Source organism: Zychaea mexicana (genome assembly GCF_025766255.1).
Source record: "Zychaea mexicana strain RSA 1403 chromosome Unknown BDB00scaffold_10, whole genome shotgun sequence".
Taxonomy (NCBI): Eukaryota; Fungi; Mucoromycota; class Mucoromycetes; order Mucorales; family Lichtheimiaceae; genus Zychaea; species Zychaea mexicana.
Window position 1 is genome coordinate 500000 of NW_026516673.1, and position 21463 is coordinate 521462.

A 21463-nucleotide genomic window follows, 5' to 3' on the forward strand; every position below is an offset into this window, starting at 1 on the left:
ACACGAGAGAGAAATGAACTCATCCTTCTTTTGTCGGCTCTGGTGCACAGATGTTGATGGGTACTTTGGTGAGCTTTTCTTCTTTTCTTTCGCTTTTGCGAGTGTGTAACGTACAGAATACTTGTGTAATCCTTGTTTACTAAATCTGATCTGTTGTTGGAGGGACAAATAGGTCGCTGATTATAATTCTCCCAGCTCTGCTCCTTGTATCACTCAATGACATTGCTACGCAACCGCTCGAGGTTGTCAGGTTCACGCATGAATAGATCCTAGCAACCGAAAATTGAACGAGGGTGTCTTTTGTGAGTCAAACCATTTGATTTAAAAAAAAAAAAAGGCACATCATCACTTGCTCCGCCAATTCTACGCTGTTCGAGAAAGTCAGACCACTCTCTCCATGGACAACCAGTTCGTCCAAGCTAAAATAAATCGGAATAGTTCCGGCACAAAACGATCCATCATGTAAGCATCAATTTACTTCATGGTGGTATGATTTAAATATACAAAACATACCATTTAAATGCTGCGGTACACACTGGTACGCCACACCCAAACATATTCTCGACTTTCATTGGCAGGTCCATTCCGCTTGTGCTCATATTGAAGCGATATTCCAAGGTCAGAGCAGCAAGAAGGGGATAATTGGCCGTTTTCGAGCCAGACTGTAACGATACGCGTCCGCTCTAGTGCCGTCCGAGCAACTCGCTGCTCGTACATGCTCCTGAGCGAGCTGTTACCTGGAAATAACAAACAGTAGCGTTGGACATGTATTTTCCTTTGCGTACACTTCGTACGTTTCAATGGCTCGAGTGAAATCTTCGTCTTCGGTCCATGATCTGGCGGATACGGCAAGTCGAATGTCTTCGTCCCGGGTCTTGACTGCCGAGATAAAGGAGTATGATATGAAGTCCTCAGATTTGTTGCTGTTACTGCTGCTGCTCGTGCTAGCAGCGGCGTCAATTCCAAGAAAATCAGACGCGTTGAATGTTTGCTTTGTCTCACAAGCGTATCGAGTCGTACAGTGCCTAAAAAACTCTGCTATGCATTATTCTCCCGCATCCCCGCAAGTTTAACATTTGTCCTATCCCTTTTACTTCCATCTACCTCGTGTATTCTGTCATCCGACAGTCGCGTAAAGTAAATAGGCTGGCCGATCTTTGAATGCGAAGATACGCCCACGATATCAAAATTTCATATCAGCATTATTAGCCTTTTTATTCCCACGACACCCTCATCCTTCTTCATTACTTGTGTACCTTTCCCCCCCCTTTAAATCAGCTCCCGGCTCATGCGGTCCGCTACTGACAATTGTGCAAACGTGCTGTGCCCGTAACTACTGCTCGTAACGTTTCGCAAGCTACACAACCTTATTCTCCATGCCGAGCCAAAATTATGCAAGTCAATAACAAGCCGGGCCTGGCGCAACGTTGCAATAACATGGGCAATAGCCAACGCCGGAATAGCGGGTGTGTTTTTTCTAATCAAACAAAGAAAGAGAGTATCATCTACATGATGTGATGACCATCACTTGCAGTCGCTCCGTTTATTTCCCTTCTCTGTACCTGAGCATATTAAAAATCCGCTTCCTGAGTATGCCGCTCCCTTTATCCAAACAAGCTGACATGCGACAAATAATGCTTTGAAAGGTGCCCAGAAGGGATATAAGAGCGCGGTGCTCCATTGGGCACTGACCAAGCGGATTGGATCCGCCTTGTACGGAATCGGCTATTGGTGGTGACACGACTTCCTGGTGCAGTATCTAGTAATGTTTACCCGTATTATGTTATTAGTTGCACACGCTCATACACAGTTTCACTGTATACGGCTTTTATTTTGAACACACTAACCCACATAACCGATCGGGCCAAAATAACATACGTCATCACCACAGAAAACGACATGGCAGCGCATGCGTGGTGATCGTCCAGTTAATCTCCAATACTACACCACTTGTACGATCGGTCGGGGTCACACTGGTAACCGATGAATCCGCTCGGTAAACAAGTAGAGCCTCAGAGTCCAAGCAAGCACACGCATATGCGTCCAAATATTGCCATATATCATGAAAGACTAATTGACCGGAGCTTATAGGCATATTGTCACTTCCCTGAGATATAGCTGTGGATAGGGGATACTGGTAGATGAGAAATGTGAGGCAACAACTGAAAACAAAATTCTCCAAGGGGGGAAAAGTTATGCTAGCGTAGAATAGTACCGAAAGAGTGGTTATCGAAGAATAGTATACTGTTATTATATAGTATGTACTACAGTACTACGAAACTGTTAACAATACAGTAGCAGTAGAGAAGGATATGACAAGCTAATATTTTCCTTGATTTGAGTCGTTCACCGTTGCATCAAAACCTTTAGTCGAAGAAATAAAAGCTCATGCATCAATTGAATAATCACACGATATCCTTTTTGTGCCTGCATGTAGTGGCCGACGACCGCAGAAAGACTCGAGCACACAAATATATCATTACATCGATAATTTTGAGAAGCAGGTAACCTCTGTCCACTGTATTCATGCCCTTGCTGTATGGATTATTATGTTAGTGAAGAGTTGTTACGCGATCATCTCATCAAACATGTCGGAGAAGCAAGTACACAACAGAAAGACGGAAGCACCAACAACAACGTTGCCAAAGAACTCGGTGACAAACAAGACTCGCCATTGATCGTCAACAAAATGAATTTGTCACTGGACGCTTAAAAAGGGCTTGTCGGAAAAAGATTTACAATGGCTCCGTCGAGATATTCACGAAGTCTAGTCCTAAGATAATAGGGATGAATTCTTGCTATTCTTACATCTCAACAAGGCTGTACTATAAGTACTGAGAAATCCATCAGTTACTGTGGAACAAAAGACCTGCAAATGCATCTTAGTTAAATAAAACCTAGGTTTTGGAGGCGTCATAAACTGCTTTCAGGCAACCATTAGATAATGCTTAAGAGTTTTCAAACGTGCGTTAAAAAGTAAGTATCATATAGTTTCTTCCAAAAGAAAATACGCATAGCAATACGTGTACTGTATTAACTTTCGTTCTACCTTAATTCAGTTTCAAAACTTATGAGGAACAGGAAATTGCGTTCTGCTGAATTCAACAGTACAAATATAGAATTCCGAAGCAGTAATAAGCATAATTCAAGGAATACAAACGATGCCACTGACGTGCGAGTGTGTTACAACTCGAGCTTCATTGACGTGTCACTTAGATCAAAGGTTAGTAAGTTTGTTCTATTACAGAGAAGCTCCTTGACCTATGCTGAGGTTTTGCAAGAAGCACGGATAGGAACCCGCACTTCAGCTCGATAAATGGAAATCCAGAGAAATCAAGCTTTGAGCAACTCTCGTGCATACGCGACATAATATTATTTGTCGCTTACAGTATCCAGTTATCAATGATATTATGTATCCGTTATTGACAACACCTTCAATTCCCGAGATGTCATGTTATAGCTAATGTTACTTTGTTGGTGATGGCTATTGTGCATGTCTTTCTTTCTCTTCTCTTTGTGGGACACCACCTTCTGCAAATCCACTCATTGGACGGTTTTCCCAAAATCGGCTTCTTGCTGCTACGCAGACCACTACACGATAATAAAAACGTGCTTCGAAATTTACTCGTAAGTACTGAGATTTATATATTGCGACCAGTAGGTATTACATCAAACATTTGAGATACTAATATGCGCGCCTGTGAGTACAACAACAATAACTAGAAGAAGAGGAAAGTATGTTCATTGCTTCTTCGAAGTGATACTCTACCGCAATTTTGTTCTACTTATGCCATAAGCATGTCTACGACCGTATTTCTTTGCATGATGGTCCTGTTTGACTCTAGTTTTTTTCTAGCCATGTCAACTTTTTTTAGAAACAAAGCTTCTATGATATAGCAATCCGAAAATCTATAAAAGGGACCAAGTTGCGCATTTTAAAAAACATTATCACAACAACAACAACTACTACTACTACTACAGCTTTAACGCGATACATTATTACCGAAAATGACTCTCTTTGATGCCAAGAACACTTTTATCTTCATGGTGCTGATCTTTTTCGCTATGGGCTTGGTGGCTCAGGTTTGCGCCCAGAATGTAATCCCCGTTGACCCACTTGGCTGTTTGACGTCCGAAGTTTTGTGCACCGTCGCGGATGCCGGAAACTGTTGCAGCAATAACTGCATTGTCGATGATACCAACGACCTTGTCGGCAGATGTGAATAAGGATACAGTGCTACTATGGTAATTAGTAGACTCTGTTGATTTCAGTAACAACAAATGGTGCTTCAGCGTCGACTTTATCTACTACACAGCATATTACCCTATCATAAAATTCATAATAAATTTGAAATCCGTTAATAATGTTTATAATATATAAGAAGAGGAGTGTTGTTATTCAACTCTCTGATTGAGGTCTACTATATATACTGCTAGTAAAAGTCTTTGCAGCATCACTTACAAAGAAATTGGGTTGGGGCTCATTTATTAACAAAGTTTTTTCCTATCGACAGCATCATTATTCAATTATATATGTCGCTTTTATTCTTTGTTGCCAACAGTAAATTTATTGTAGTGGTTCAGCGGTATGTAACATAACAGTCGAACATGACGCTCTGATATCCTTAAATATTTTATGCGTAGTGACACTGGTTGTATATCTTTTGAATTTTTCGAGAAGTCGTAGATCGCTATTTCATATGTTGTGTACTTACAGTGGATGCACTTGAACATACAAAATAAGGTAACGAATCAGATGAACAACTGAGACCTGCACATCCAGCGCTAAGAATATGCATCTCAGCTCAACAACGGTGTGTATCACAGAGCATATCAAATATTACACACTCCATCAGTCATTCAGATGCACGGTAAGCTTACGGCAATTGCATTTCATGAAGCGATATTCTAGCCTTCACGTATATGTAAAGCAGGTTGATCTCAACTTCATTGCGGCTATCAAATATCTAATTTCTACACTTTAAATCGACCGATGCTTGCCTACTTTATCACAGCAAACCATGTCTGAGAAGCTGATAATGCCAATAAAAGCACGATGGTGTCTTAATGTCAAGCAACGATTGCTTGCTTTATGTCTACGTTTGCCTATAAAGACACATTTAGGCATTGCAGTCAGCTTTGTCACTTGTACCACGTTACCGGACAAAGCCAATCGCCATATATAGCGATGGCAAGAAACTATGCAAGAACGCGCCTTTGACGCCTGCGCGCCTTCTGTCACGGCAAATGCACAAGAAATCAGGATCACAATTAGCTCTGTACATCTAACACAACTCTTAGGATATACCGTTAATGATAGTTTGTGTCAAAGATATGTAGCACGACTATAACAGAAGTATAACCAGTGCCAGTATCAGGTGGTTTTGCTGGCTTGCTGATATCCAACTTTTGAGTAGAGGATTGTTTAGGGTTGAAAATCATTCGATCATGCAAGCCTGCACCATGTGTTTACTATTTACATCAGATATCGGCAGTTGTTGATGATGATTGGAACTGACGAAAGTTTTCTTGACATGTAGAATTCATCGACTTCAACTACGGATCAAAAATAAAGCCAATAAAGTGTTGCTCACATCGAGCTTCTGCCGACAACTGACGTCCAGTTTTGTAAGTCCTACAACATTCAGTATTTGATGATGCATAGGAAAGAATCTCAATGATGCTGTGAAAAACGTAGGTATTTGTGCATATGAGAATACGTGTGTATCATCGTTTACTAATACTAATATGTTGTTGAAGGAATGAAAATGTCGCTGACTATATCCTTCCACTGCTTCTCCCAGCTTTGTTCCTTGTATTCCTCAATGACATTGCTGCGTAACCGCCGGAGACTATCCGGTTCCCGCACAAATAGATCCTAGCACCCGAAAATTGAGCAACGATGGGCTTGTTAGCCAAATAGTCGACGGAAAGGGCAACGTGTAGTATTCAGTAAAAAATAAATAAATATGTACCATCAACTGCTCCGCAAGTTCTACGTTATTCGAGAAAGCCAGACCATTCTTTCCGTGGACAACCAGCTCGTCCAAGCTTAGATAAGTCAGATTAGTTTTGCCACATACGATCCATCGTGTAAACATCGTTCCTTCATGATGGCATAATTCAAAATAACCAAAAAAAAATACCATTCAAATGCTGCGGCACACACTGGAAGGCCACATCCAAACATATCCACGACTTTCATCGGCAGGTCCATTCCGCTTGTACTCGTATGGAGCGATATTCCAAGGTCAGCACTGCCAAGCAGCAAGGGATAATCGGCGGTTTCGAGCCAGGCTGTAACGATACGCGTCCGTTCCAGCGTCATTCTAGAGATACGCTCCTCGTACATGCTCTTTAGCGGGCCTTTACCGGTGATGACGAACAGCAGCTTTGGACATATTTCCTTCTTCGCATACGCTTCGTACTTTTCAATGGCTCGGAGTAAAATCGAGAAATCTTCGTCTTCGGTCCATGAAGTGGCGGATACTACAAGCCGGATGTTCTCGTCTCGGAACTTATCTGCCGAGATAGACGAGTACGACAAGTCCCCAGACTTGTTGTTGTTGTTGTTGCTGTTCGTTGAAGCGGTGGCATCATACCCAAGAAAACCAGACGCGTTGAGTGTTTGTTGTCTCACAAGCGTATCGAGTCGTACAGTGCTTAAAAACTTTGTTATGCATTATTCTCCCGCATTACCGCAAGTTTAATCGTGTTGTTTTTCCCATCTACCTCGTGTATTCTGTCATCCGACAGTCGCGTAAAGTGGTATGGGGGCCGATCTTTGAATGTAATGATACGTCCACTATATGTCAGAACCCCACATTAACATTTTGTCTGGCACTCACATCCTTCTTCATCCGTTGCTCCCCCTTTGTATATTACTTGCCCAACTCCCCATTGGACCAGTTCCCGGTTCATACGGTCCGTCACTGTCAAATGAGCATACGCATTGTATCCAAAATACTGCTCGTAACGTTTCGCAAGCTGTACAACCTTGTTCTCCATGCCGAGCTTGATCCCTAGGACGGAAAAGCCAAAATTATGCCAGTCGATAACAAGCCGGGCCTGGCGCAACGTTGCAATAACACGGGCAACAACCAATGTCGGAATAGCCGGTGGATTCTATTTTGAATAAAGAGAGAGAAAGCTTTTTGAATAATTGTTCGCAATTTTCTTGTGGGTCGTGATTATGTACCTGAACGAAAATGAAATCCGGGTACTGGGTGATGCAGCCCATTATCCAAACAAGCTGACACGCGACAAATATTGCTTTGAAAGGTGCCCATAAGAGATAGAAGGAGCGGGGCATGCCCTCGGGAACTGACCAGGCAGACTGAATGCGTCTTACTCGAATATGGCGGTTGGTGGTGACACGGCTTCCTGGTGCCGTATCTGACAAAATTTACCCGTATAATGTATATCAATTTTACCCGCTCATAGATGCCCTCACCGCATACGCTTCATTTTTCAAAGATAGTTCTTAAACAACACTGACCCGTATAACCAATCAAATCAACTTGACATCCAGCATCAGCAAGAGAAACAGCATGGCAACGCATGCGTGGCGATCGGCCAATATCCCCCAGCACTACAACTTGCACGATCGGTCGAGGTCGCGTAACTGATGGACCCGCTTGGTCAAATAAATAGAGTCGTAAAATCCGAATACCGAGCAGGTACAAACACAAAAGTGCAAGAAGGGCACCACTCAATGAGATGTTGCCGTCCTCAACGAACCATCCCATAGCTGTAACTGATTTGGAGTGATTTATGCAAAAAGGTGATAGAGAGAGAAACCAGCGGTGGACTAAAATTAACGGAGCAATAGGTTTTGTTATTCTTTTTGCTTCGTTCGTGCAAACACTCTCCCCCGCTAGAACAGCAGCAGCGTAGTGACCCTCAGTGTAAATGACCATTGATCTTCAATCGGGTGAGCCAACAAGTATACACTATGGTTACGTTTGCGACAGCCAGTTGTCCCCGCTACATTCCGTTGGATAGCCCTTGGAAGTCGAGGATTCTGCCTGGTCCATACTATGATTGACATTAACAAGACAAGAAGGATAGTCACTGAAAATCGACTTTGCAACACTTTCTTGATGAGTACAACGGCTTTTGGACTAGTTAGAGTATATGATCTTCATCGAACAAAGTCATTTTCTTGCTACCGGAAAAGGCATTGAATGATAGAAGATAACTACAGCATCCGAGCAACTGCAGCACGGTTGACTAATACTGCTAAATATTGTTTTCCATATCATTACTTTACTTAATTGAAAGACACAGAAATGTTTATGGTAGTAACTTTCACATAAATTTTTACTATATGTAAAGGTAAGAAGGTTCATATATAGAGATGGAACCTCCTCTGCTACTTTCTACCAAGTGCCATGCCGATATCATCACATTAGTTTATGAATGGACTTGACAGAGTGATCCGTCAGATGTTGCTCAATGTGCTCGCTGCTGTTGACGACATGAAAAGCCCAGAGCACGCCCGCCTTCGTTCGCTCGCGTTTCATGGAATCGGCTGCTGACTGGTTCTGAGGCTGCATACTGTTTGTTCTTGCAACAGAGCGAAAAAATCCGCGTATTCGACAATAAACATATTGACCCGGTACCCAGGAAGGTATTGCAGTACCAGTAAATTGCCCTGTACATGACGTTCTTCCAGAGTACATTCATTGTCAATCTGTGTATACCACTAAGGAGCGATAACGAAAAAATGCAGTCTGTTATTGATGTTTGCAGGTGGATAAAGGTCACTGAATCACTCAAACAAGAAGCTACAGAAGACACTTATCATCAGGTCGATAGCGATGTTTTGTCTTCGTTATGCCATCAATGGCAACAGCACCAATAACGCAAGTATCGCCTACCCCCATCTTTACATAGCTTAAATTTATCATATCATCAATCATAGCACATTATACATATGCTACATACAATTTCCTTTGTTCTCGACTTATTTCAATGACACAATCTTTAAGAAGTATTATTATGAGGATGTTTAGTCCTTATAGAGCATCACTAGTTTGCTTCAGTTTGCGCCATTTCATAGCGAAACAGTTACGTAACAAGGAGTATGCTCTAATCCTTCTATGAGCGTCTTGATATCACTGTTTACTGTACTGTATTTATTCGGCCTTACTTTTTGCTACAAATGTCTTTTCGTGTCATAAAGAAACTGTTATGTATTACTACCGCCATTGCTATGTAATTTTCATACCAGGTATTGTGAAGGCAAAACATCTTTGAGCCTAATAAAAGACTTAGTGCTGTATAGCTTACCGTCATATGTACATTATGTAGCAACAACATGCACGCAGCAAGGCACGCGGGATAGACGAAAGGGACCCACTTTCTGATAGGCATATCTGAAATTAAAAAGTGGCACAAGGTACGGACGCGAGAACAGACTGTGATAAACCTACCTTTCTATGTTCAACACTATGCATCGACCTTCTACATATGACAGACTTGATGGAGCAGATGCGAGCGTTATGAAAGCGCAAAGTAGACAATTCATTAGTGAGCTTATTCAACATGATCGCTACCGCGATGCGTTGCGATATTCCACCAAAGCACTCAGCAATCTTTTGAAACTGGCCGCCCCTATGATGCAAGCTCGTGTTCGTGTTTGTTCTAAAACAGGAAGCCTCGCACAAGAAATCAAGGATTTGAAAATTCTGACGGATTTAAAATAGAGGCTGCTAACTACTTGCATCTTGCAAACATGTAATCTGCATAAGGAAACCAGAAACAATGCTTTGGTAAAACACATGATGCGGACTTTGCCATGGCATCCACCTCAACCATTTCCATTTCCAAGGACAGCGAAGCTGGTACAAATATTTAATGTTCAGCGTACGTTCAACGCACACACTATATAAGTAGAACAAGGAAGACACTACACAACAATGATGAGCATCTTAAAAAAAGCATATGCTATTACAATTTTTAAATAATTTTGTGATGGAGATGTATGCCTAGACGAAACACTTGCGCATGCAATTACAGGAGTTTGCCAAATTATAGCTTTGGACTATTTTTACCTCGGCGTAGATGTATCTCCATTTGACAGCATTGTGATTTCAGTTAAATGATGACAGCGGTTTACAATACCAAAATACACAAAGTGGACGCCAATCATATTTAAATCGAGCGCCGAACTGTAATCACAATACTGCCAAATGGAAAATACATCCAGGTTAATCGGATGCAAAATCCTGTATTTGTATATATTTGTAAGCAGAGACAAACGCGAGTAGTAACTTGTTGTTTATGTTCATGGATGATCAAGGTCGTACTGCATCATAAATCTAGTGGCACCAGAGAACATCAATTCCGCATTTCGGACATCTGTATGAAACATGCATTATTTTCAACAAGGGAAATTAAACCTATAATACATATATACACTATGTAAAGATCCACCTATTGCTTATCATACGCACATATTCTCCTTCTCTGACTTGACCAAGATTGCAGATGTGTATGATACACTCGAAGAGCAGCAGCGGGAATGCTATTATCATGCAACATGTGTACCATTTTGTGTTTATATCACTCATGGGTCTAGCGCATCAATATTCAGTCGACTTGAGTAGCATCATGCCATCTTCTTAACAGCTGTCAATTCTAATGCAGCTGTTAGCTATGATAACTTCTTCATTTTCCATTTCAGTTTGCTTGAGCAATCATCATCATCATCATCGTTTCTGTTACACACGCTCACACACTTATGGTAACGCAAGATTAGTACAAAATATCAAAACATCATAATCCGAATCGTGGGAACAGGAAGGCTAAGGTCAGTGAAGGCACATGACAAAGTGGAGATCCCCCTTCGCTTTCGATGTTGCAAAGTTTTTATGTATCGTGCATCAATACCATATAACCACGCAACACATCATTTTTTTATCTATTTTTACGCTCAGACACTCTTTTCCTAGTATGACGCACGATAGCTCGAGAGAGAAGATCCGACGCATACGCTATCTTGAGCGGAGACAGAGAAGAAAAGGAGGTTGTTGAGGTTCTGACAATAAGGGAAGAGAATGCTAACGCCACCTTTGATTGTGTATACACTATGCTCCTCTGACATATTGTTTCCTCGTGTTTGTTTCACCAACATATACACAACAGTACGTTTACTGGCGTATTAGGTGCATAGCGTACAATTGTTCTTCGTTCTCTCCCCTCTTTTTATCTACCCCCTTGCTCTATATAAAAATTAAGCTTTTTTTCTTCTTCGGCTTGATCGGTAGGACAAGGACAGTTATATTTAGACGGTACGACCTCAATCTTAACTTTCCATGTGTATCACTTCATGCTTAAGAGGGAAAAAATGTGAAGATCTGGGATAAGCGCTTGCTGATCACTTTTGGTTTTATGCACATATCCAAACCATAGTAAGCGGTGGTAGTTGTTGTGGTGATAGTGACAGAGCAAGTGGGCTAAAAATCGGTCAGACAGTCAGGTCGCTGAGTACAATCTTTGCTGCACGGGTCATCTTATTGTGGTAAACAATTGTTTCAATTGCTGCTGCTGCTGCTGTTGCTGCTGGCTATTCAAAGATAATGCAAACAAGGCGGCCTGCTAGCAACTCGAAAGAAACAGGTCGGCTGCAGCTGTTATTTCCTGCACTAGATACTTTGGTAAATTCGAAGACGAGTTCTCCCAATCTCTCCACCTTGCATCCACTGGCTTGACGATCCCTTATATTGTTTATGACGATGCTTGTCAATGCGAAGCTGCTCAAAATAAAAATTAGTCTATCTGATTATTAAGCGACTGGAATACACATACTTGAGTGCTTTTTTTTTGTTGCTGCACAAACACGTTTCTTACAACTATAAAGTCGTAAATGCGGATCTTTTTTTTAAAAGAAAAAAAGATATTTTTAAAACAGTGTGGAGAGTTCATGAATTCCACTAGTTCTTTTTATTCAACTATCAAACGGAGAAGCAGAGTAATAGCCCCTATAACGCTGCGCTAGTCTCTGGTGGGGCCTTATTACTCTGTGTACGTGTGCGTTTTTAGATGCCATTATCTTTATATATAGCAAACGGAAGATCGTTGAAGTATAACACGGATGATGCGCGGGCCTCATGGTCCGCCGCATCTTCTAAACGAGGATGCCTTCTTTAAGAAGTTTTTTGACTATCATCCGATTCGATCACCGCCGAACAAAAAGCGCACATATTAAATATTTGTCAGTTAGCTGGACAAAACAAGATAGTAGGTCTTGGGACACTGCCATGCCAAGTTGGTTGACACGACGTAAAGGAGCTTGCCTGGCTGTACAAGAATAACACGATAGAGAGGTAACACGGTAGAGAGACCAAGGGGGCTACTAATACTGAAACTTTAGTCTTTTATATAGTGCGTTGCTATTTCGAAAGGGACCGAGAAAGGGTCAATTGGTAGAAAAGTTTCTGCTTTTTCACCTCAATTCTATTTTAAAACCGTAACGTCACACGCACTTTCAAAAGACATATGCATTCCGGCTCCTCTTTTTTCTTTTTTCTTTTCATTTCTTTTCTTCTCTTCAACCTTGCTTTCTTTTTTTCCCCTTCCTCTTACGTCGAACACGTAATAACTAGCGGCTTGGTTCTGCTGTTCTGATTTGAAACGGTACAAGTGTGTAGTAGGTCTGTACGTATCGCCCTCGTATATACTCTGCGACCCCGTCAATTCCCTGCGCAACAAAACAATCATTCTGTCGTTCTCTTGTTTTGTTTTGGTCGGCAGCTCACTAACAAGAGACCCGCACGATAGTAGAATATGAGAGTTCCCTCTGGTTGCTCCAAGCTAAAGCGCCCTGAGATTATCGAGCGTGTAAAGGGCCTGATTTTTGGTAGGAAAACGGCACATGGCAACATTATGCATGAGTGCGTGTGTGTGTGTGTGTATATGTATCAATGGCTGTCATTAATTGCGTTTATATGTGCGTGTTATGGATTCAAAAGGCGCCGTATTGGGCGATAGTCTCGGTATAGCCACGCAAGGCATGACTCGGGATGAAATCAGACAAGCCTACGGCAAAGGCCCCATCAAGTTTGGGCTGTCCAATGATGAAGACACTGATGGCCAAGTGCCGTTTCGACGCGATGGCTATCGTCGTTTATACGATGACAAGTAAGGAAAACTCCCTTCCCTCTATTACCTGCTAATTTCTCCGCATTCTGTGCTATTGGCAAACATGCACACCATGTTAATAAACAACAACGATCCCTATCAACAGTGACTACAGTGGCGACATGGACCAACTGCTCTTGGTGATCCAGACTCTGGTCGAGAATGAAGGACAATTCAACCTCAAAGCGTTTGCTAAGAAACTTGCGATCCATTTAGAGAAAGATGTGCGGCAGCGGACATCGGATCAGGTAAATATACCGGAGAACGGTCCCGAAAAAGTTTGATGCTACCCAATTGGACAAAAAGAGGGTCAAGGAGCAAAGAAGGAGCGAGAGTGAAAGAGACCTGAAGGAGATTAGCCTAGACATATCGTGAAAATATACTCATGCCACACTCTTTTACAGAGACGCGACGGATACAATGGAGCTTTGGTTCGATCGGCAGTGTTGGGAGTGCCTAAATTCTGGGATGGTACAACTGTGATTGAGAATGCAGCAGAAAGTTGCCGTGCCTGTGTCGATCGGCCTGATCCCCGGTGCATGATCACTTGCGTGATTCTATCAACGTTGGTGGCTCGGTACGTTCTACGTGGCTTTTCGGAGGGACGTTGGAGGGGTTCCGAAGAGAAGGGGAAGCTGGCGGAATAGCTGAGAGAGAGAGAAAGAGAGAGCAAAGAGTTAGCGCGCGGCACGCGAGGGAGTCAGGGTAAGTAGCTTATATAAATCATTTGTTAGGATACTCCGCGCACAAGATCTTGAGATCAAGCAAAAAGCTATGAACGATGACACTCCGCTCCCATCACCGAGTCTTCATCCACCGCCTGCACACGTTGCTGCTGGCGGCCTTGCCCAGCCAGCAACGGACCATTATATTGACACCCTCACCACGGATGAGCACATCATGTCGCTCGTCCATGCTGTTATCGACATCAACAAGCACCTCCTGATCGAGCCAACACAAGATCGTCTGTTTCGACTGTTTGAAGCCGACCAGGAGCGCGCACACACTTACTACACGCAGTTACTAGACTATTGTTATCACGCACCTGCCAATATCGAAGCGCTGAATCTCGATCAGCTCGACGATATGACGTTCAAGTGTCTCGGTACAAGCATCTATGCCTTCACTCGCCAGATCCCAACTGAGAGCGAAGCCGAAACAGCGTCTGCGTTCAAGAAGATTTTGATGGATGTTGTGATGCAGGGTGGCGACGCAGGTACTAATGCAGCAGTTGCTGGCGCTTTGCTCGGTGTGCGTATCGGATATGATCAATTGCCAAGTGATTGGGTTATTGGTTTGAAGCGTTGGGAATGGCTCGAAGACCGTGTTGAAGAGTTTTGCCACCTTCTTTGAATAAGCCGTCATCAATTTCTTCAAACGCACTCGCACTTTTTCTTCCTTACTCGCCCACATAGTCTCTAATATCTCTCTCTCTCCTTCTCTCTCTCTCTTTTCTGTTTTCTTATATATACATATACTACCTTTTATGCCTATCACGCACACAGCAACTTCAACAATAACAAAACAACAACACACAAAATGCACATTTACAACATATACACTCACACACACTATACGGTTTTCCCTTCTTCTGCTCGCACCTTTTACATACACCCAATTTTTTTATCTCTTTTTTTTTTCAGACTGACTCGAAGTACATATTTGCTAATGATTTTTACTCTTACTGTATTATGCCTTTTCTTCCCTACACACCTTACATTACTCCTCCCTATCCGATCCCCCCTTCCTCTCGTTTTCTTTTCTTTATATTTGTTTGGTAATTTGGTTTATTTAGTCGACAGCATCCGTGTTCAAAGCGGTTTAAAATTATTGAATTTACGTTATAATAACATAATGTGCGTCACAGACAAGATAACAACGCAATTTGTTACATACTATGGTCAGGACATTGTTGTCGTCGTGCATTCATAAATATGCACTGTGCAGGAAACTTAGTTCGCCTGATTCTTTTTTTCTGCAACATATTAAGTTACGTACTATCTAATGTATATATGTTGTACTACGGCATAATTATAATATCGTTGAACAAAGATATTAAGCCAGAATAACCAGACTGTCTATGTGGGGATTTCGTTAAGCCTCAGTGCAAACATTCATTTAAAGTGAATACGTGTTTGGTGCGGATAGGTCTCTTCAGAGTATAATTCATATAAAGTGCTGTATACATAGTATGCGCATGCACGCGTGTTTTAATGCCTTGTTGAGCTTGTTTTTCTATATGGCCATACAGAGCAACTGTATGACGATCACATTTTACTTGCGGAATCTCGGACAAAGATACATACCCTCTACAAAAGATAGTGCTATAGGCACATGATGCATATCTGTTTATGCACGATATTGGAGACTTACCGTCGTCCTTAATAGTATACTGGTATCATATATACCCAATTTCTATTGACTATTGAGGCTTTGATACCTTTTTCCCGTTATGTGATATGGTAAGACGTAATTAGTTGCATGTAATAAAAGGTCAGCAGTTTTTTTTTCTGATCAAGATCCAACATACATACAGTACATATGCACCATTCAGAAAACTCTTGCAAGTGATAGCTACGAGTTCTTGTTGTTTCGAGTGAACGAAAACTGGAACAAATGGGCCACGTCAAGACAAGCGATGGAAAGTTATCATGCCCATTTATGCCAATCACTCCTATTTCTCTATTTATATAATGCTAAGAAATTCATAGCCACATTCTGCATTGTCACTATGTGGCAGAATAGACAGCTACATTCTTGGCTATCTTTGAACAGAAACCAAATACATACATGATAGCTAGACCGTTATGTGGGAGTGACATAGAATCAGGAACAATGGACATATGATATATAATCTTGCTTCCTCGCGCATAAATTATTATTGAATGTGCATCATTATGGGCCGGAGCCATCTAAACTTTATAAAAGATCATGAGCTAAAGGTTACGATAATCTGTACAAATTTAAAGTATAACTACATCTTACACCAAAGCAACAACAATGAGTGTTAGTAGCTTATACAAACATCTGGTGTTGCTTAATGTATGCGCACGCGAAACAATGTCATGTAGAGAATCAACGGCTCAAACTCATTTCACGACCAATGATGGTAACTAATCCATACCTTATAGTACAGTTTCTTAAATGACAGTAGCAAGGAACAGATTTTGTAAGCAAGAATAACTACATTAGCAATACATTTCAATTACATGTTTTTTAGAACGTAGGTATTTATATTAATAGAAGACGGTAAAAGGGGATCAATATACATTAGGTGGAGATGAGGAGTAGAGGGAGGAGACAGCTGTGTACAAAACGGATTAGACATTGAGATAAATATATATACTCGATTAAACCAAGAAAAAACTGAATAAAAAGGATAGTAGAACAAAGTTCTTAAGGAGTGAAGCGGAAGCTGGGATGCTTGTGGCCAAGGTCCTCAATCTGTTCTTGAGTAAGACCATCGATTATATGGTCACGGTTGCCTTTTTCTCTTTGCACATTCTCCCAATTCATGTAGAAAGTACCAAGTCCGGCACCGACAAAGACGAGAATGGCACAAACTAAGTTAATGATATTTCCAGCAAGGTAGTCCGGAGCCTGCTCCGGAAGATACGTCCAAGTGGAGATCAAAGCACCAATGGAACCAGCACTGATGGAGAAGGCACTAGCAATCGCACGAGTCATTGGACCAGCAGTGTTATCGACGAGCCAGCCGACGAACATGGGACTGCCAGTAAAAGCACCGGCCGTGGCAAAGAAAATAGCCATGTAGCGTGGTCCCATATGGTCAGGCAAAGCGATGAGAACAGCAAAACCAATCGTCATAAAAGGTGCTGCCATACCGTACAAAAAGATACCTCGCGTCTTGAAGCGATCAGACAAGATAGAGGAACTGATGCAGATTATACAGCCAAGAGCATAGGGAGGTACAGTCAACAATTGAGTTTCGACAGTGCCCCAACCCATTTCGGAGAGAAGCGAAGGCTGAAATGATATCGACCATGGTTAGTTTTTACTCTGTAAAAGCAAGGAGAGTTTGATGATGGAAAGGTACTATCATTTCATGTTAAACAACATACCATGAAGACGGCAATCGAGTTCATGCACAAGAGCGAGGAGAAAAGACCGAGTGAAAGGAATATGGTGTTCCAGTTCAAGATGCCGTTCTTAAAGTGAGCCATCTTGAGATCTTCATGTTTTCTGGTCATAGACTCGAGCTGAATTCGGAGCTGGCCAATTCTACGCTCTTCCTCAGTCAGGAACGAGGCAGTTTCGGGATTTTTGGCGAGCATAAAGTATGCAATTACTGCAGCAATCATTGTGAGAATGCCCTCAAAGAAGAAAATATTACGCCATGTGTGCATAATACCCCATGGTGGAATATAGGAGAAACCAATAGCGAGCAGACCACCGAAAGCACCAGCCAAACTGGCGCATGAGGCGTAGATACCAACACGGGTAATCAGTTCGTGACGACGGTAACTATGTAGAGTAAAGAGCATTAAATGTTGAGCCCACTATGCTTATTCGATCTGGTATAGACATCGATGTACGTACAAAGTACCGAGGGTATACGAAATACCAGGCATGATGGCAGCTTCAGCAATACCAAGGAAGAAACGACCGGCAAAGAGACCACCAAAATTATAGCAGAAGCCAATGCACATGGTCACCAGGCCGAAAGCGAAGGAAATAGCAGGAAGGGCAATCTTTGGACCCAGCTTTTTGACAAGAATATTGCCAGGACTAATGTAAAATTTTCATTGAAATAGTTAATAAACAGTAAAAGATCAAAAGGAGATTTGACTTAGCATCAGAAAAACTGACAATTCATTATGCTGCTTACACTTCAAAAAGAATGTATGTGATAAAGAAGGCAGTCAAACATATACTCATTCGATTATCTCGCTCCAAATCAAGATCTTCTTGCATGCCAAGAATTTTAGCATTTCCAATGTTTGTTCTAGAATTTTGATTTTTTCAGTTATGGAAATGTATTGAGTTAGAGCACAAGTTCCATTCTTTTGTTCTATATGTTAGAATGCGTGTTTACCTGTCAATGAACGCGAAGAGATACAAAAGTGTGACTGATGTAAGGATTCGTTTATCGCATTTTCGTCGAATGCTTGCCTCAATCTTGGGATCAATTTCATCCAAGGAAGTGGGCAATTCACGAAGGGAGTCTTCAATTGAACTTGACGATGTCTCATCACCTTTGTGTTCAACGATGACCTTCTCCGTCATGATATTATTTAGTTTATATCAAAACGGAAGTGGGGTAAGAAGGAGGAGGGAAATATGTGGAGAACTGAATCAAAACCCCTCTTTGTCCGTTCCTCCCGTTCTGATATTTATATTTTCGGTTGAAAATAGACGGTGCAGCCAATTGGATGCCTATCCGCCGTGAAAATCAACCCAACAACAAGAGTCTTGTCGACAAAAAAACTGTGGTCGGTTGATAGACGAACTCAGCTACGCCTCCTAGTACTCTATACTAGGCAATTGTTCGCTGGTTTACCCCACATTCCCCGCCCGGGTAACCTACTGGGTACCTCCAGGCGGTAGTACATGTGTCGGATGTACGATTGTCGCTGCTCTAAAGAAACGCTAAAGGAAAAGGTGTGGGCCAGATGTTAAAGACATGGATAAAAGAACAAGGCGTATTTGTCGCTATTCAGCAAGACTAGACACGCAACAGAATACACGGAAGTAGGATCCCTTCTATTTCTTACTTTCATTGGCTGATGGTGTAGCACTTATCTGTTGATTGAGCTGTGATTAAATATATCGTTATTTCCAGGTAACACTTTGGGTAACAGGGCAGTAAAGGAGATCAAAAGAAAGCAATCACGCTTATCTGCTATCTAGAAAATATCACTTAGTGATAGAAAGACTGCCAACACCTTGGTCTTCATTGCTTCTAACCTTTTAGTTATATTATCAATGACAGCTATCCGTACTTGATCATTGTATATAATGATCAAGAACCATTTGCCACCAAGTTGTGCTGATGGACCAATAAACTGTTGAGCAAAGATCTTACTATTGTTTGCGCGCGCTGAACGCAAACTGCGTGAGATTCGCCAAACAAAGTAAGACTGCCCTACCCCACGAAAGATTCAAAGTCCCCATATTTCGGTTAATCATTCAATTCAAATCTGACTACCCGCACCCAAAAAATATATCAAAAATGCGGCCCGAGAAACGACCTTATTGGCCAAAAGTTTTCCGAAGGCCGAAAAATGAATTTGACACGGCTAGGCTGCATCAAGTCAATCTGTAATCACAAGTGGAACGTGTTCCGTTACAGCCCTTCACCTAGGAAATTCCCACCCTATTTGCAGACGGCTCGTCTGCAAGCAAGGGGTAGAAGGAATTTGTTTAGGTGTTTTTAAACACCGTTACAAAGGCTGTAGGGAAAAATTTAATGGTATCGTTATGCCACCAAAGGCACACTACCGTGTGGCAAGATCTATGCTATAGAATGTTCATGGTACATTAGTTTCATAGCAATACATATTCAAATTACATATCGTTTGAGTCACATTTCATTAATCTTTTTTGCTCGTTTCAAGTTGATCGAGATCTGCCATGACTTGTAACAGTCATATTACCTAATATGATAAACGAAAGCATTCATATTGAAAGTATTGAAATAATGTGCCGCTTACCTAGAGAATTAAAGGACTTGCTTCAGTATCGACTTGTTAAATACTACTCATATATAAGCTCTTGCTCTTGAATTATAAAGAAATCTATGAGAATATTATAAAAAATTTTGCTGTAGTAGGTTCAGTTGGTTGACGGTGCACTGCTATGCGCAAAGCATTATCTATGAAAAATCTTACGCAAAATATTCATATTCAATCACGTATACTGATGCATCCAACGAAGTATTTTAACTCATATAGACACAGAAAAAGTATGTCGTAGTGGCTCCTTCGAGGCAGTACTTACTATTGATCATTTTGAAGAAAAGGTCGCACAAATGACACAAGAAGATTGTTCGATCACCGACGTTGAGAGGGTGGATAGATGTGTATTCAACATAGTGGTAACTTCGCCTAGTATATTGAGACATCGAAAGCAACCGGCTACTTCTAAAATAGAGTGCTTGATTCATGTACTTTGGTAAAAATTGATGATTACTAGCGTATTTGTTTAGAAGCACTTTGATTTTACCTTGATCAGTTCGCTAAACGCTTGATTAATACTTGATGACCTTTCTTTTGCAAAGATAACATAAGCTAAAATATTTTAGATACTGCAGAGTATTCGGGTAGGTAACCACTTTCCATTATCAGGAGGACAAATGATTTACTGTATAGTGGACCGTTAGATACCCTTATACATTATCAGTAATACCTTCTTTTGCTATCATGTTTGGTAGATATAGATGCTGTATGTAAATCGCAGCAATGAGAATTGTTCTGTTTCCAGGGCGATCCTGTCGTTATTATCTGACTATGTACAATGAACTTAGCAAGACTATTACAAGTGAAGCGTTATACGAGTAACTTATAAGACCGACTTACATGAGTGAGAAAAAAACCAGAAGATAAATATCACTTTCATGTTTTATTTGTATTTACCTTAATTGCAGTTAAACTTTCCTTCATATAAAAGGACAACAATAGTATTAAAATGCAAATGAGTCCCGGTTATGCGATGCATTCTTTCCAAATACGTGTTAAACCAAATGTATTGCCAGCTGGAATGGCAGCTTATCGCAGTATGAGATCTGTTATTGATGTAATTTATATGTTAGTACATCAATGGCTTGAAAAAGTTACTAGATATGCCTGCTTTGTGGTTTTTTAGATTAACCATTGCACTTACTGGGAGGCAAATATAGCACAGACGCTTTTCAGAGCCGAGCTGCTTCGAGTAAAAAGCTATTAGTAATGGTGAAAAAGCATTCAAATAGCAATTGAAAGGCAAACAAATCACTCCTTGTCTATCGGCAGTAGCGATAGCTCACATACTTGTTATGAAACAAAGCAGCATAGCACTGCCTCGACTTTTTTTTTCTTATGGCCAGGGGGGCTAAGTCTGCTAGCAGGGCTTGGTAATAGGTGGATCGCACGAGTTGTAGATTGGGTCTGTATTGAAATCACAAACTGGAAAAAGTAATGTATCGGAGAAACAGTCAATGTAAGTACTATTTGAAGGAGGAAAGTAAAAGAAATAGAAACATACGAAAGCAATTTAAAAAAACCGTATGTTTATATATTCTCGGTTGGAGGCTTGCACTTACCTGGTTCGTGGGAAGGGGCGACCATGAGAGAAACGATTATGGAATCACTGGAAATTC

The 21463-nt window shown here is 41.4% G+C and overlaps 5 protein-coding genes across 5 annotated transcripts; 2 read left to right on the forward strand and 3 right to left on the reverse strand.

Moving 5' to 3' along the window:
• Window positions 1-209: 209 nt before the first annotated feature.
• Window positions 210-1901, reverse strand: BDB00DRAFT_868726 (uncharacterized protein; the record flags this gene model as incomplete). Its single annotated transcript, XM_053126502.1, has 8 exons — window positions 210-269; window positions 350-419; window positions 514-662; window positions 749-997; window positions 1105-1155; window positions 1303-1477; window positions 1563-1759; window positions 1848-1901. 8 exons carry the CDS (start codon window positions 1899-1901, stop codon window positions 210-212), a joined length of 1005 nt encoding a protein of 334 aa, XP_052983546.1.
• A 2062-nt stretch (window positions 1902-3963) lies between these two features.
• Window positions 3964-8036, reverse strand: BDB00DRAFT_926141 (uncharacterized protein; the record flags this gene model as incomplete). Its single annotated transcript, XM_053128833.1, has 9 exons — window positions 3964-4240; window positions 5745-5878; window positions 5976-6051; window positions 6147-6670; window positions 6733-6805; window positions 6890-7125; window positions 7199-7395; window positions 7499-7756; window positions 7991-8036. 9 exons carry the CDS (start codon window positions 8034-8036, stop codon window positions 4000-4002), a joined length of 1785 nt encoding a protein of 594 aa, XP_052983547.1. The 3' UTR covers window positions 3964-3999.
• A 4476-nt stretch (window positions 8037-12512) lies between these two features.
• Window positions 12513-13793, forward strand: BDB00DRAFT_886635 (ADP-ribosylation/Crystallin J1; the record flags this gene model as incomplete). Its single annotated transcript, XM_053128433.1, has 4 exons — window positions 12513-12865; window positions 12978-13146; window positions 13253-13413; window positions 13573-13793. Exons 1-4 carry the CDS (start codon window positions 12793-12795, stop codon window positions 13791-13793), a joined length of 624 nt encoding a protein of 207 aa, XP_052983548.1. The 5' UTR covers window positions 12513-12792.
• On the forward strand, window positions 13541-14592 carry BDB00DRAFT_22930 (uncharacterized protein). The gene has a single exon (XM_053116561.1). It carries the CDS (start codon window positions 13921-13923, stop codon window positions 14497-14499), a length of 579 nt encoding a protein of 192 aa, XP_052983549.1. The 5' UTR covers window positions 13541-13920; the 3' UTR covers window positions 14500-14592.
• A 1780-nt stretch (window positions 14593-16372) lies between these two features.
• On the reverse strand, window positions 16373-18393 carry BDB00DRAFT_951952 (major facilitator superfamily domain-containing protein; the record flags this gene model as incomplete). The annotated part of the gene is made up of 5 exons (XM_053129595.1): window positions 16373-17133; window positions 17229-17631; window positions 17707-17895; window positions 17996-18112; window positions 18203-18393. The coding sequence occupies 5 exons, from the start codon at window positions 18391-18393 to the stop codon at window positions 16543-16545; spliced, it is 1491 nt and encodes a 496-aa protein (XP_052983550.1). The 3' UTR covers window positions 16373-16542.
• Window positions 18394-21463: the final 3070 nt, after the last annotated feature.